The 17,354-nt window shown below is 43.3% G+C and overlaps 1 protein-coding gene across 1 annotated transcript in view; it reads right to left on the reverse strand.

The window, feature by feature from the left end:
• The window catches only part of HPSE (heparanase), a 40,974-nt gene extending 33,356 nt beyond the window's left edge, over positions 1-7,618 (reverse strand). Inside the window, exon 1 of the mRNA XM_019025063.4 lies at positions 7,270-7,618. Coding sequence (XP_018880608.3) covers positions 7,270-7,496 — 227 coding nt within the window. The 5' untranslated portion in view covers positions 7,497-7,618. The remainder of the gene's footprint in view (positions 1-7,269) is intronic.
• Positions 7,619-17,354: the final 9,736 nt, after the last annotated feature.

Below are 17,354 nucleotides of genomic sequence, written 5' to 3' on the forward strand. Positions count from 1 at the left end.
TTTACCACTTGGACACTGCCAAGTACAAGAAATCACATTTCAAAGTTTTGGTATTAAGGACCTTTTTGTTTGTCTCCTTTGCAATGAAATATTTTCTTGTTTTGAGAAAATAATATTGACGCCCTCTGACAAAAACTAGATTTAATATGGGTGCAAAACATGCCATAAAACTAAAATTGATCAAAGGTACAGTATTTCAATCATATACAAGAAAAATAAAGGAAAAATAATCCCACCACCACAGTGACATGGAAATAACAGATGAACGCATAAAAGAAGCTTCAGCTATTCTATTTCTAGAGCAGTTTGTTAAGGAAAAAAAGGGGGCCTGCAGGTGTTTTTATTTTACCTTTTGTACAAAAATAAGTTACTTCTCTCTGACACAAAAGCAGAGGTGTGCTGGAGTCGGCTGTACCACGTTGTCGGCCTGTGAAAGCCAAATGTTAAATGTGGAGAAAATTTGTGAGCCAGTTGTTAAACTGTTGGCAGTTTGGAATTGGCCGTGGAGGGAGTATTTACACCACAGAAATCAGCAAAAACCATCAACCAGTCTCCCCTCTTCCCAGAGAGCCAGTTGTTAAACAGTTTCCAGCACAGTACTGCATGAGCAGTAATTTAAGTAATTTCTGGAAGTGGGTGAGACCACCCAGGGGAATATGTGAAGTGAAAAGAAGGCCTAGGTCAGAAGTCTGAAGAACACCAATGTTTAAGACAAACGAGAGAGAGAGAGATGGAGAGGAATTGTTAGAGAACACCCCACAACAAGAAAGGTGACAGACCTAAAGGGGTAAGAAAGTGCTTCCATTGTCAACCTTGCCAAATGCCTCCAAGAGACTGTATTAGTTTGTTAGGGCTGCAGTAGCAGAGTACTGCAAACTAATTGGTTTGAACAACAGAAATGTATTGTCTTACAGTTTTGAAAAGCCGAAATGTTGAATTCAAGGTAGTGGCAGGGCCATACTCCCTCTCTAGGCGCAGGAAAGGATTTGTTCCAGGTCTTTCTCCTAAGTTCCCATAGCTTTTTGACTCCAACTCCATAACTCCTGTCATCACATGGTATTCTCCCTATGTGCGTGTCTGTTTCCAAATTTCTCCTTGTTATAAGGACATCAGTCATATTAGATGAGCAGCCCATTACATTCCAGTATGACCTCATCCTAACTAATAACGTCTGCAATGACCCTATTCCCAAATAAAGTCACATTCTGAGGTACTGGGGGTTAGGACTTCTAATATGGATTTCGGGGTAACCTCATTCAACCCATAACAAAGACCAAATAAGATAAAGTGTTTATTAGGTTTCCCAACAAAGGAAGGCCATTGATGATGTCGGAGAGATTGATTTTAGTGACACAATGATGGTGCCATCATGAGGGCAGAACAGGAAGAACAGGCTGCCGAGGGGAGGGAAGAAACGGGGTGGTTTCTGCAGAGGCACGTGTGCGAGGAGGTAACTGAGATGGGAAAGGCTTGGGGAAAGGCTTGAGGAAGAAGCCAGTAAAATGGGAGGAGTTGAAGATACAGGAGAGGGAAGAGGTGACTGATAGAGCGAAGTCCTTGGGGGTTGGGGAGGGGATGGGATTCAGGGCAGAAATGGAAGAAGCAGACTGAGATCAGAGAAAGGAGGAACGCTGGACTTAGGCATGACATGTCTGCAGATTTGATGACAGGAGGAAAAGGAAAAGGAAGTAATTGCTCATTTTCTTTGGGAAGCAGGAGTACGGTCATGTGCTAAGAATGATAAGGTGAAGGTGGAGTCAGAGATTTTTTAAAAGTAGAGAATGTGAAAGGCAGAGAAACGGAGAGTTAAGGGTTAACACTAAGGGCGAGGGAAGTCTGGAAGCTAAAAAATGTTTGGTGCAACATCAGTCTATGTGGCTGGGAGACTGTCCACTCCCTCCTCCCGCAAGAGCTCAATAGCCCAGCTATACAGGGTGGCCACTGAGACTGGAAATGAAGCATTAAAATTGCTTATTAATATACATTAAAATTAATAAGTAATATTTTTCCATTTCCAGGTTTTTGGGCCACCCTGTAGATTCCAAAGACAGAAAATATGGTTGGACTAAACCAGGTTTAGTATTTTAGCAGGAAGAACAATGGAACAGGGATTTGGGGTTATTATTACAAGAGTGGTTCACATGATAAATTAAGAAGCTCAAATCAGACATGGAAGAAGTAGAGAGAGGAAGAAGCTGTTCGGTGGAGGTATTTAAAAATTGTTACGATGGGTGCTATGGAGTAGAAGAGCTGTGGTCTGGCTCTCAGAAAAAAAGGTGCTCTGCTTTTTAGTATTTGCCAATTTCCATGGTAAATATTCTCACCATGGCTGATTTCCAGATACCCACAGGATGTCACTGAATACAGAGTTGAGATGAAATGCATACATTTCATGAGCTGGACAAGCTGGTTCTGTTACAACTTGAGTGCAACATTATCTGTTATAAAAAAATGTGAGTGAAGAAACTGAGACAGTTTATCTAGGTGACTTGAAGTCATCTAGGATGATGGTGAGACTAGGAAGTGGAGAGGAAACTGTGAGATCAGTGCCAGTCTTCAGTTAATAAGGGAGAGTAAGTAAGAGTGGGACAGAGTGCCGTAAGCAGGAGCACTGGATGAGAGCCAGATGTGGAGATGAGGAACCACACACCGAGTCATGGCATCACCTGTAATGCACATCAGGCTAGTCTACACTGAGTGTGTAGGGAAGCTACCCACCTTCTTTCACTCAATTTCAAAATAACCCACTGAAGCACATGGCATTATTATCGCCATTTTACAAACAAGGAACCTGAACAAAAGGAGGTAATTTGCCCAAGGTAATTTGCCCAAGGTAACAAGTCAAAAGGGATTTGAACTATAGCAGTATGGAGTTCAAACTAGTGGGCTGTCATCCAGAAGCCAGACTGGAGAACAGGAAAAGAACTGGACTATGGGAGAATATGCAGCCATTATTCAAAAGGGCTACAGGGAAGACAGTGTCATCAGAGAAGAGCCAAGTTGTAGCTTGGACAGGGAGGTAGAGGAGATATTCTGTGAGGAGGACGGAGCAGGTAACCCTGCAAAGGGCTCCAGGGCACAGTGGATAGGGTTAGTGGGGAAGGCAATAATAAGAGCTCAATCAGAGGGACAGCACTTCCCAGGAGTTAGGAGACATGAGGTGTGTGATTGTCCCCAGCCCTTTGTTTCCCTTTGGCCGTGAATATTTCTGCCATCAGTAGGCACATGGGGAGTCTGCACCTCTTTCCAACACTGGTTATCAAAACGTGTGTTTAACATTGATAAGTAATTTTCTAAATGTGAAAAGCAACTCTGTCTATGAAGATGCAAGAATCTAATATTGAAAGTTTTTATCAGTAAATATTTATTGAATTGGCAAAAATGGATAAACTTTGCTGAAGGAAAATAAGCAATCATGGTTGCATTATCACTGAGATTGCTGTTCGTACCACTTTTGCTCTGCAGTAGTTAGGATTTCTACCACCGACTCAGCACTATACTTTTTTTTTACCATGCATTAGTGAACTATGCTTGTATATGTGTCTTAATTGAAATGCAGATCTGTACTGTCCACTACCATAGCACTAGCTACATGTGGCTACTGAACGCTTGAAATATAGTTAATCTGAGGCCGGGTGCAGTGGCTCACGCCTGTAATCCCAACACTTTGGGAGGCCGAGGTGGGCATATCACCTGAGGTCAGGAGTTTGAGATTAGCCTGGCCAACATGGTGAAACCCTGTCTCTACTAAAAATACACAATTAGCCAGGTGTGGTGGCGCATGCCTCTAGTCCCAGCTACTTGGGAGACTGAGGCAGGAGAATAACTTGAACCCGGGAGGCGGAGGTTGCAGTGAGCCGAGGTCACGCCATTGTATTCTAGCTTGGGTGACGAGCAAAATTGTCTCGGAAAAAAAAAAGAAAGAAAGAAATATAGTCTGAGAAGTGCTGTAAGTAATACACGCCAGATTATAGAATAGACTTGGTTTGAGAAAAGGAATAATAAATACCTCATTAATATTTTTATATTGATTACATGCTGAGAAAACATTTTGGATCTATTGAACTAAATAAAATTATTAAAATTAATTTCACTTGTTTCTTTTTACCTTTTTAATATGGCTATTAGAAAATTTAAAATTACATATGACCTTGCATATGAGGCCCACATTATATTATATTTCCATTGGACAGTGTTGATTTAGGGCTGGGCTCTTTGGAGTTCTGCACACAGTTAGGCTTAGGAAGTATTTTGATTGGTTTCTTGATTAAGTCCCTCTGGGAAGATGACAAATTGAAAGATTTTTTTTTTCAAATTTTAGATTGCTCTATCATTGGTATTTAAGTTTTGTGTGGAGTTGGGCTGTACACAGTGTATTTGCCATCATGGAGACTAGAACCACGCCAGTGACTAAGTTTGCTTAGGCCTCTTTGAAGTACCTTAGATGAAGGTTTGGGCCCTGATACTGTTACTGTCATGTGAATGCTTCTTTTCATTATATCAATCTCTCAATTCCTTTCCAAACAATCTTTTTCTACCATATCCTACTCTCTTTCCTTTAAAAAATATAATCTGCTTTCCCTTTTTATGGGCACTATTATCTCATGTGATCAGAGTCTAGTTTCAAACTGTGGCCAAGTTACTTAACCTCCCTGAGCCTCACTTTCTTCATTTTTAAAATGGGGGTGACAAAACTAGTCACTCACAGTGTTGTAGCCAAGACTAAATGGATTAATACCTAGAAGGTGCTTAGAACAGGGCCAGGCAAATGACAAGAACTGAGGAAGTGTCAGCTGTTTGTGTCCTCCTCTCTTTCCTTATTCCTTCAGCTTTCGTCTGCTCAGCTCTTGCCATCCCGCCCACACATCTTCACTTTTGAGGAACTGTAATGAATTAAACAACAGGCGTCTTACTCTCCTCTACTGTGGACCCCTACAAAGCTTAGTGTTGTCTTCTGAGATGGCTGGGCTGTTTGGGCCCTGTGCCCCTCCTGGGCAGATGGATCCTCACACTCTAATTTAGAAGCTAGGTCTTAGATGAGGAGAGGGGGTTCCTCCCTCTTTTAGGTCTTAGCAGATAACACTCTGGGTGTGCTTGTCGACGCGTCTGGGGAGCAGGTATGGCAGATGGCCTCTCCAAGCGAAGCGGGCTGGAACAGACAGCAGCCAGCCTTGGAGAGAAGCACGTATGGACAAGAATAAACTGTTTTGTAAACCAGAAAAAAAGTTTTATGTATCACATGTTATGCTCTCTTGGTATTTCATTATACTCCAGTCTTTAACAAAAAGGTGCAGAGGAGGGGAAAAAAGGGTGCTCTGGGAAATGAAGAGATGTATTTAAGAAGAATAAAGGTATCATCCTCACTAAATTGCAGATTGGAATTTCTACGTGTTAGGGGGGTATTAGTCAATTGCGGGGAGCTTGACTGCTGGGTGATCAGGCCCAGATCCTGGAAGTCCCACTGTATGTTTTTTCTTTTGGACCTGTTACTCCAGGGGGGAACCCCCATCTGTCCTTTCTCGGGGAGAGGTTGGGGAATATGCTGGCTGCAGCAATAGAAGAGGCCTCAGATCCTCACATTTCAGTAAATGGACATCTACTTCATACCCATGTTCAGTAACTGCCCCCCCCACCCCACACCCCAGCAAGCTAAGACTGGGGTCCTGCGATCTGGAGCCCTATGGTTCAGCATTTCTCTGGAACAATCTTCCTATCCCCCAACTAGTTGCTGCCTAGTATCAGCTTCCTATCCTTAAGGGGAAGGGCAGAAAGTGAGGATTCTTCCCCACCAGAAAATTGTAGTGCCACAAGGAAAAGGAGAGGTTAACTATGATCCAAAGAAACAGAAAACCGGTGAATGGCTACCAAATGCTCACCATGTCCTAGAAAGAAACAATTCGTTTGAAACGTCAAACACTTACTATGGGTCAAACACTGAGAAGCTCTTACCATATCATCAAATCCTCGGGCAATAATCCTTGAGGCAAGCTTGAGAAATTCCATTCTACAGCTGAAGAAATCAAGGTTGGTGTGGCCAAGAGACATGGAAAAACCAAGTCACTCATCTTTGCCAGAGCTGAGAGTCAAGCCAGGATGGTCTGTCCATCTCTTAACCAGTACACTACCCATTAAATTAGCGCTGGCAACTATAGTGTGGGCTGAGGGAGGACAGCATCTAGGTATTTGACACAGAGGTGAGATAATGGTGATCTTTCCCTCTATCTGGGCTGGTCAAGATGTGGCCATCTCTGGAGGCTCCCAGGGCCTAAATAAGAGGCCTAGAAGACCTGGGATTGTCCCTGTAGCTCCCCATCTTGGAGTCAGCCTGCATTCATGGGGCAGGAGCCCTGAACCTGCATCAGGTTCCTTCTTTCTCAGGTAAGAAAAAAACTTAGAGCTGATAAGGCAGCACCACATTTTGCAGCCCCATTTTGGAGAGACATCTTTTTATTAGGACTTTGTAAGTCACTGCAGTAGTCTCCTAGGTCTCATTTATTGAATATTTAGATTTTTATTCCTGTTCTGTGAAGCCCTTTTCATCTGCCTAAAAAAAAAAAAAAAGAAAAAAAAAGAAAAGAAGAAAGAAAAAAAAAAGAAAAGAAAAAGAAATCTTCCTAACACAGTCTTAAATACAGAAGGCTATGCACAATCTTACTTGTCCTACACTGCACAGCAAATCAAGCACTCACAGGCCTTCAGGTGCACCTGCCTGGTTTCCCTCCTCTTGGCTAGGGAAGTACTGGGGCAAGTGGGCAGTTTCTTTTTCAAATTTCCACTTACACCTGACCTTAGGTGGTGCTTATTCAACACTTACAGAATGAATGAAACAAAAAGGCTCATTTAGAGTGGGCGCTAAACAATGTGTACACATGGACTTAGTGGAATAGTAGACACTGGAGACTCCAAAAGGTGGGAGGGTGGGAGAGGGATAAGGGATGAGAAATTACCTATTAGATACAATGTACACCATTCGGGTGACAGTTACACTAAGAGCCCAGATGTCACCACAATGCAATATACCCATGGAACAGAACTGCACTTGTAACCCCTAAATCTATTTTTTAAATGATACCCCCCAAAAAGCGGTTTGGGGTCAGAGAGTAAGGGAGGGAGAGGGAGAATGAGAGGCGGGAAGTGGGGTGGGGAGAGACAGGCGGGGAGGTTCCGGTGTGAAGTTGTTTCCGCGCAAAAGAAGGAGAGCGGCTGGCGGGGCAGACATAGGTGTCAGGAGGACAGGAAAGGGGACAGGACCAGGAGGCTGGCGCTTACCCCAGGAAGATGAGGAACCGCGGGTCCGTGGCCAGGTTGGCGTCGATGGTGACGGACAGGAACGAGGGGCTCACCAGGTGCAGCGGCTCCTGGGTGAAGAAGTCCAGGTCCACGACGTCCTGTGCTTGCGCAGGTCGGGGCAGGGCGCCAGGGGAGAGGGGACCCAGCGGCCCCAGAAGCAGCAGCATCAGCGGCGGCGGCAGCGCAGGCTTCGAGCGCAGCAGCATCTTGGGCTCACCTGGCTGCTCCGAGCCTCGCCAGCTGCCGCGCAGCGGAGAGTCGAGAGCTCGAGCACTTCCTCCCGCCGAGCCCCAGCGCCCTTTTCTCCTTTCCTCCGCCCCGTTACGCCTCCTCACCCCTCCCACTGCGCCCTCCATCCCTCCCACTCCTCTTCTGCATCCCTCCCACTGCTCCCAATCCAACCCCGCCCCGCCTGCCCGGCTCTCTCCTACTTCCTTGCTCGCTTTCCCCTCGGTGGCGGTCACGTTCACTTACGAAATCACCCACACCCACTTGAAGGGTGCGGAGATGGCCGGGATCCAAGCGCCCGGGAGGCCTGGGGAGGAGCGCCCGGGGAGGAGCGCCCGGGGAGGAGCGCCCGGGGAGCAGCGCTGGGCATCCCGGACCAGGCTTCCTGACGCACGTGTTCTGCGCGCTCTCGTGGGAACCCAGCGTTTCCGACTTCCAGATCCCATTCTGATGGCGCCGGGTATCCCTCTGACCCTCGAGTAAAACCTCCAATGGAGTATTCATCCCTTCCTCTCCCATCTAGCTTATAAATACTTGCTTGTCACTTGAGCCAGCCAAAATCTGATTGTCCTCTGGCCAGGCAGTTTCTCAGGTATTTTACTTTTGCTTGAAAAAATCTGGCCTCAGCATACGCTAAACTGCAGCTGGAAAGAGATCAACCACCCAAAATTCTTTATCAACTTCTCATGAAGACAATATTTAGCAATCTTAAAGGGTTAGTTGCTCCAATGTCTGGAACTCAGGACCTGAAGCCCCCATACAAAGTGTGGAGTACGGACTGCCCCTGAATTTGGAGCCTTTGCCAAATTTCTCCTCTGCGCATTTATCTTTCGCTGTTGGTCAGACTTTTCTTCAGCTTTTCCTTGATGCTTACACTGATGTATAATCATAGCAAGCATCGCACGCTTAGTGCCTACTGTATGGCTGATACAGGTGCTTTACTTGTGTTCTCTTCCCTTCTCACTACCCTGCCAAGTGCATACTGTCCTTGTTTTACACATGCGGACCCAAGCTCTGAGACAGTAACTGGGTGAAGTGTCAGAATCGGGATGTGAATGCAGTTACAAAACCTCGAGCAGATGGCAGTGTGTTTCAGCTGAAATGTAACTTCCCTCAAGGAAGCTTTCTCTCAATCTCCAGGCAGCTCTCCGTGGCACACTCTCATAGCATCCTCAATTTGTTAGACACTGTCGTAGCATCCTCAATTTGTTAGTATTGCGATGTTGCTCAACATTGGCTTCATCTACTAGATTATATGCTCCACGAAAACAGAGATTAAGTTTGTCTCACACGCTATGCTAGCCATAGCTCAGGCATGTGACCATGTTGGTGCTTAGTAAGAGTCTAATAAATATTGGTTGAGTAAGCAAATAACACCAAAACCCTTAGATTTTTCCACTTGAGATTGTACCACCAATAAGGCAACAAATAAAAATAGATTATTTTGAAATGCATATCTAATTTGCATAAATCAGGCCAGGCATGGTATGTGATGCCAGTGATGCCACCATGCCTGTGATGCCAGCATTTTGGGAGGCCAAGGTGGGAGGATTGCTTGAGCCGAGGAATTCAAGACCAGCCTGGGCAACATGATGAAACCCCATCTCTACAAAAAATACAAAAAATTAGCCAGGCGTGGTGGCCTGTGCCTGTGGTTCCAGCTACTGGGGAGGCTGAGGTGGGAGGTTTATTTGAGCCTGGGAGGTGGAGGTTGCAGTGACCCTTAATCACACCACTGCACTCCAGCCTGGGTGACAAAGTGAGACCCTCTCTTAAAATAATAATAATTATTATCATTATTTGCATAGATCTACCTATTCTTAAGCAACTTAAAAGCTAAGCTCATAGTGAGTTTTGCAACTAGAATCAGGTTCATATCCTACAATTACTGTATATATAAGAAAAAAATTCACACATAAACACCACACTACCAGAAGAGTGTAATAATATGGTAGCAGACGTGGAGTTGGAAAAACAGAAGTTTCTTTTCCACATTTGTCATGACATTAATCTTACACCCCACCCCATGCCCCTGCCTCCTGTTGTGAGTCAACAGTCATACCAATTTCTTTCTTTTTTTTTTTTTTTTGAGATGGAGTCTCGCTCTGTTGCCTAGGCTGGAGTGCAGTGGCACCATCTCGGCTCACTGCAAGCTCTGCCTCCTGGGTTCACGCCATTCTCCTGCCTCAGCCTCCCGAGTAGCTGGGACTACAGGGGCCTGCCACCACCCCCGGCTAATTGTTTTGTATTTTTAGTAGAGATGGGATTTCACCATGTCTGTCAGGATGGTCTCAATCTCCTGACCTCGTGATCTGCCTGTCTCAGCCTCACAAAATGCTAGGATTGCAGGCATGAGCCACTGTGCCATGCCCAGTCATACCAATTTCTTTAACATGTTTGGGTGATTTGAAAAGTGGACCATTGCAAGTTTTCTAAATAGTGCATCCTTGTGGTCTACATGTGAGTTACTAATATGGAAACTGGGGGCCGGGTTTGATGGCTCACACCTGTAATCCCAGCACTTTGGGAGGCCAAGGCGGGGGGATCACTAGAGCCCAAGAGTTCAAGACCAGCCTGGGCAACATGGCGTAGCCAGGAGTGGTGGCGCAGACCTATAATCCAAGCTACTCAGGAGGCTGATGCATAAGAATTGCGTGGGAGGCAGAGATTGCAGTGAGCCAAGATCATGCCCCTGCACACTGGGAGACAGAGCAAGACCCCGTCAAAAAAAAAATAAATAAAAAATAAAAAGAAAAGAAACTGGGAAAACAAAAAACGAGGGGGCAGAGAAGCAATTTGCACACATGATGATCTGTTGGCTGAGATCTTGCTCCTGCTTCTAATTTGGTTTGATTTACAATGTCTGATAAGGATGTATGATATGGATACATAGGAAGGAGGAACATATAGGAATATTAATAGGAACTATCATTTCAGAGATATTTTATAATAAGACACCTTAATTTTTATAGCAAGTTACAGCTACATACATCCTAGCTAGAGCCCTTTTTCATACATCTTAGCCCTGCAGCTTGATGGGATGTACAATCTTGGGCCAGATCGTCAATTTCCAAGAGCCTCAATTTCTTCATCTATATAGTAGGGGTAATAATACATATTTCATAGGATTTTTTTTTTTTGAGACAGGGTCTCACTCTGTCACCCAGGTTGGAATACAGTGGTGTGATCTTGGCTCACTGAAACCTCCACCTCCACACTCAAGCAATCCTCCCACCTCAGCCTCCCAAGTAGCTGGGACCACAGGTGTGCCCCACCATGCCCTGTTAATTTTTTGCATTTTTGGTAGAGATGGGGTTCCTCCATGTTGCCCAGGCTGGTCTCAAATTCCTGAGCTCAGAGATCCACCCACTTATGCCTCCCAAACTGCTGGGATTATAGGCATGAGCCACCATGCCTGGCCCGTAGTCTTTGTTTAAAGAATTAATTGACAGTAATGTAACACAGCTAGCTCCATCTGCAATGTGAGGTATGTGTTTAACAGATGACAGATTATTTTTTAAAAAATTATTACCCCCACTTAATCTTTGCAATAACCTTGTAAAGTAGATTTACAGCTTTCTGATTCCAAGCCCAGAGTTTTTCCACTACCTCACGCAGATTTAGGGACTCACAAATTATGTGATGAAAATGATTTAGAAATAAATAACTTTAAATGAACTAGAAAGTTTATGTGAACGCTTTATTAATTATAGGGCTGGGTGCAGTGGCTCACACTTGTAATCCCAGTGCTTTGGGAGGCTGAGGAGGGAGAATCTCTTGGGCCCAGGAGTTTGAAACCAGCCAGGGCAACATAGCAAGATCCCATCTCTAAAAAAAAAAATGTTTTTTAATTAGCTGGATGTGGTGGCATGCACTTGTAGTACCAGCTACTTCACAGGCTAAGGTGGGAAGCTTGCTTGAGCCCAGGAGATAGAGACTGCAGTGAGCCATGATCATGCCACTGCACTCCAGCCTGGGCAACAAAGTGAGACTCTGTCTCAAAAAATATTAATAAATAAAAAATAAATGCATAAAAATACAAAAAATAATTATAGTGTGATCTCATTTCCATGTGGTCTGTGGATTGATTTTCAGTACTGGCATTGGGTTTTTAGGGATTCACGCAAGGTTTACCTGGTCAACAATTACAAACACTTGTAAAACAACAGACTGATTTCAGGATATTTTCAGAAAATGATAGTCTTATCACTTGTCTGTTTAGAAAATTAAGACTTTTCTAATGTAGAAATCTCTGAATGGGGGCAAACTTTTAGGCATTTGTAGTTATCTCCAGGCAAATAAATAGTTACAAATGTGTTGTTTTGAGTTATTGGGTTATGACTTTCTAAAGTTAAGTTTTGCTTTTAATTATTTGCCAATCAAACTGTATTTCAAAGCAAGGAGAAATTAAGAGAAAATTTTTGCTGAATGGTGAAAGGAAGGAAGTTAACATCTATTGCATGCATGGTGTTCTACAAGGTGCTTTCACATATTCGTTTATTCATCTATTCATTCAAGTAGTTATTGGGCGCCTACTATGTACCAAGCACTGAGCTAGGCAACTGTAAGCAGCAAGCAGGGATTGTTCCTGTGCTCTGAAGTCTTACTGGGGAAGTAGAAAGTATTTTAAAAATCACAGGATGGTGGTGGCTCACGCCTGTAATCTAACTGCTGAGGCAAGTGGATCACTTGACTCCAAGAGTTCAAGACCAGCGTTAGCAACGTAGTGAAACCCCATATCTGCCCAAAATACAAAAAATTAGCTGGCATGGTGGCATGTGCCTGTGGTCCCAGCTACTCAGGAGGCTAAGTCAGGAGTATTGCTTGAGCCCGAGAGGCAGAGTTTGTAGTGACCCAAGATTGCGCCATTGCACTCCAGCCTAGGCAACAGAGACAGACTCTGTTTCAAAATAATAATGATAATAATAACAATAATAGTAATAATGAATTTAAAAATATCACGCAAAAGTGAAATTGCAAGTGTGGTAGGTGCTCCGAAGGTGATCATGCTGCTTTACGTGTGTATGAGGTAGAATTTTGATTTGGGGAGAGGGCCATTGAGGATGTGACACTTAAGATCTGAAAGATGAGTAGACAACTAGGTAGAGGGAAATCATTCAAGGCTAGGGGAATGGCCTGTGGAAAGGTCCTGTGGTGTGTGAGAGCATGGATAGTGAGGGGACTGAGAGAAGGCTGGGGTGTCTGGATTAGAGAGAGCAAGGGGGCAGCTGAGGATGTAAGAACAAACATTGCTGAGCCTTGCAATATTTTTAGAGCAATGAGAAGCCATTGAAAGGGCTTCAAGCCTGGGGTGGGTGCAGTGATAGGATCAGATTAATGTTTAATTAAATTAAATTAAATTATTTATTTATTTGAGACAGGCTCTTACTTTGTCACCCAGGCTGGAATACAGTGTCATGATCTCAGCTCACTGCAACCTCCACCTCTCGAGATGAAATGATCCTCCTGCCACAGCCTCCAGAGTAGCTGCGACCACAGGCATATGCCACCATACCTGGCTAATTTTTGTGTTTTTTGTAGAGACATGGTCTTGCCATGTTGCCCAGGCTGGTCTTGAACTCCTGGACTCAAGCAATCCACCCACCTTGGCTTCCCAAAGTACTAGGATTACAGGTGTGAGCCATCATACTCTGCCTCAGATTCATATTTTAAAAGGGTAAACTATAAATGTTCTGTTTCCTCTGCTATATAGATGCCTGTTCATAGAACATGGATGTGCATTTCTCTATAGATATAGAGTCTCTATTTTTTAAATTATGCTTTTATGTATATATATATATACCTACATACACATGTATACACATAAGCTTATACACACACAATTAATATTTATTTCTCTCTGTGCCTGTGGGCAGTTGGGTACTGGGAATCAGCAAGTGAACTAGAGGATGACAGCGAAAGCAGGAAGCATCCCTACAGCAAGAACTAATAAACTCAGTGACCACACACTCTAACCAGATAGATTATTATCCTGTAGGCTGAGGGGTTATTCAAAAGTCCCTAAAGAGCTGACTTCCCGAGTTTGGTCACCTGTCTCTGGCATATGAAGGCCCTGCAAGATGTTAATTATACTCATTCCAAAAAAAGCATAATCAAGTGAATTGAGGGGGACATTGTTTATGTTGCTCTCAGGCTCTGTAAATGTATATACAGTATAAACAGAGGGCATATGTGTGTATGGAAAACTCTCTCTCTAACCGTGCTTCTTCCTCTACTCTCAAACCACAACAATCATCAACATAAGACCACTTCTGTGACCACAGGTGTGTGTGGTTTTTCCCCCACACACCAAGCAGCAGACACCAGCTGGGTGTTCTTTAATTCAGTTCTGACACTATCTACCCGGAGATAGTGTCAGATTCCACAAGTTGAGAGCTCAGTCCCCAAGACTGCCTCCCCCTTCCACACTAGTCACAGGTCTGGGCCTCTGAAACTTCTTACCAACCTGCTTCAAGCTGGGGCTTCCATGGCCCGCTTTTTGGATTTGACTAATTTGCTGAAGTGGCTCACAGGACTCAAGAAAACACTTACTTATATTTATTTGTTTATTCATCCCTTCCTCTCCCATCTAGCTTATAAACACTTGCTTGTCACTTGAGCCAGCCAAAATCTGATTGTCCTCTGGCCAGGCAGTTTCTCAGGTATCTTACTTTTGCTTGAAAATATCTGGCCTCAGCATACACTAAACTGCAGCTAGAAAGAGATCAACCACCCAAAATTCTTTATCAACTTCTCATGAAGACAATATTTAGCAATCTTAAAGTGTTATTGGTTTATTATAAAGGATATTACAAAGGATACAGGTGAAGAGACGTGAAGGGGTCAGAGCTTCCATGCCCTCCCTGGGTGCCACCTCCAGGAACCCTCACACATTTAGCTATCTGAAAGCTCCCTGAACGCAGTCCTCTTGGGTTTTTATGGAAACTTTATGATGTCAGCATTCCGTCCCCCAAGGTATACCGCAGGAGTCTCTCTGGAGAGGGTCTTAACACCCACAATCAGAAAGGCAGAATGTATAAGTCCTTTCTCACTCTGCTATAAAGAAATACCTAAGAATGAAAAAGAAAATAAAAGGAAAAAGAAATACCTGAGACTCAGTAATTTATAAAGAAATGAGGTTTAATTGTCTCATGGTTCTGTAGGCTGTACAGGAAGCATAGCAACATCAGCTTCTAGGGAGGACTCAGGGAACTTACCATCATGGCAGAAGGCAAAGAGGGAGCGAGGCACTTCACATGGCCGGAGTAGGAGGAAGAGAGAGACTGGCGAAGGGATATAGACTTTTAAATAACAAGATCTCAGGAGAACTCACTCACTTTCATGAGAACAGCACTGAGGGGATCATGATAACCCACTCATAAGAAACTGCCCCCATGATCCAATCACCTCCCACCAGCCACCACCTCCAACACTGGGGATTACAATCCGACCTGAGATTTGGGTGGGGACATAGATCCAAACCATATTATGAAACATTAGGGTCCTTCCTTGGGTCAGGTGAAACGAGGGCAGGAGAAGGTCAGAGGCCTACCCCTGAGGCCTAACGCACCCAACATTATGACAAAAGACTCTAAGAGGGGCTATCGGAGTTATGAGCCAGGAACCATGAATGAAAACCAGTATATATCATAACATCACAGCATAGAAGGAAGAACTCTACCAAGTGCGTTGAACATAAAGAAGTGGTTGGGGTGGGTAGATTGGGAGAAATTGTCCCATCCTGACATTATATGTAGACTAGACTTCTGCTATGTGCTTGGCTTTTGGCCAGATGTCAGTATTTTGGTTCTCTCAAGAAACATGTGCTTCGAAGTAGGGCAAAAATACTTTCTGTTTTGTGGACTCCAAATAAGGAGTCAATAAGGGAAGTGGACTGTGTAGGAAACACTCCTTTTGAAAGATCTCCTTTATCACTGGTGACTAAGGCCTTGTAATGGCTACCCTTTGCATCCAGATTCAGCCAAGGTGCATGTTGGAGTGGCCAAAGAACTGGATAGGCAATTGCTTTTACAACTTTAATTGAATAGTTGATTCAGGCATTGTTATGGTTTGAATGTGTCCTCCAAAAAGCACATGTTGAAATTTAATAGCCATTGTAACTATTAGGAGGTGGGACCTTTAAGAGATGATTAGACTATTAATCGATTAATGCTGTTATTGTAGGAGTGGACTTGTTATAAAAGAACAAATATAGTTCCCTTTAATCATTCTCTCGCCTTCTCCTTCTACCTCCCACCATAGGACGATGCAGCAAAAAATGAGCTCGCCAGATGTGGGCTTCTCAATCTTGGATTACTCAACCTCCAGAATTGTGAGAAATCAATTTCTATTCATTACAAATTACCCAATCTCGGGTATGCTGTTACAGCAGCATAAAACAGACTAAGATAGGCATGATTGTCCAATTGTTTGAATATTGTATTAGACTTTGTCATTATTTTATAAAATGAATAGAAAATGGAAAATGCTATTGATAAGAAACATGAGTCTCATTAACTTATTTCAATTGCAACCAGGTGGAAAAGCATTAGGTATGCTAGTAGAGACAAATCTTTATCCTCGGTCTGATACTCAAGATTTAAAACAGAAATGAAATGTGTTTTCACTTCTGAAGAAAAACTCATACTAAAGAACCTATTCAAGAATGCTAGAAATAACCCTATTTCAATACCAACTCAAACCAATAAACCTTATTAAAAACCATTTATGAGGCAATCAAGGAAACATGGACTGGATATTGAATGATATTAAACAAGTTATTATTAATTTTTTAAGGATAGAAAATTGGCATTGTGGCTATTCAAGTATGCTTGTCTTTCAGAGATATCTGCTGAAGTATTTATAGGTAAACTGATATGATGTTTAGGATTGGCTTCAACATAATTTCTGAGGGAGAAAGGGAGTAGGTACAGATATGGATAAAACAAGATTGACTCTGAGTGAACAATTATTGAAGCTGGGTGATGAGTACATGATGGTTGTGGCAGATTTTATTTTTTAAATGTAGCAATAATGTTTTCCATCCATGTTCGTCTGTAATTTGACTTTTCCATCATCCCATAGAAAGGCAAGGATCTATGCCCTTTCCCCATGAATATTAGGCAGGCTTTAATCAATAAAGTAAAACAAATAACACAATGTGACATCTGAGGCCAGTCTATGAAAGGCCACGCAGCTCCCACCTTGATTCTCTTGGCATGCTTATTCCCCGGACACTTCTTTTGAGGATGCTCTGTCTGGGAACCCAGCTGCCATATTATGAGAAGCTCAAATCATGCTGAGCATGGTGGCTTATGCCTATAATCCCAACACTTTGAGAGGCCAAGGCAGGAGGATCACTTGAGCCCAGGAGTTCAGGAGCAGCCTGGGCAACATAGCAAGACCACATCTCTTGAGAAAAAAAAAAAAAAAAGAAAGAAAAGAAAAAAAGGGAAAAAAGAAAAAAGTTATTTTAAAGAAACTTTTAAAAGTTATTTTAAAGAAAAACTTTATTTAAGGAAGAAAGAAGCTCAAATCAAATGGACAAACCATATGTAGATGTTCCAGCCCATAGTCCCAACCAAGCCCAGCCTTCAAGTTATCCCACCCAGGAACCAGACATAAGACTGAAGAAACTTCCAGATGATTCTGGTCCTAGTGATTCAAGTTACACTAGCCTTTCTAGTCTTTCCAGGGGAAGCCCAGACATCATGGAGCAGAAAGAAGCCATCTCTGCCAGCTCAAATCCTGATCTTCAGAATCTATGAGCATAATGGCTCTTGATTTATATCATGGATTTGGAGTAACTTGTTACATAGCAAAATATAAATGAAATT

The sequence above is a fragment of the Gorilla gorilla genome, chromosome 3 (genome assembly GCF_029281585.2).
Source record: "Gorilla gorilla gorilla isolate KB3781 chromosome 3, NHGRI_mGorGor1-v2.1_pri, whole genome shotgun sequence".
NCBI lineage: Eukaryota > Metazoa > Chordata > Mammalia > Primates > Hominidae > Gorilla > Gorilla gorilla.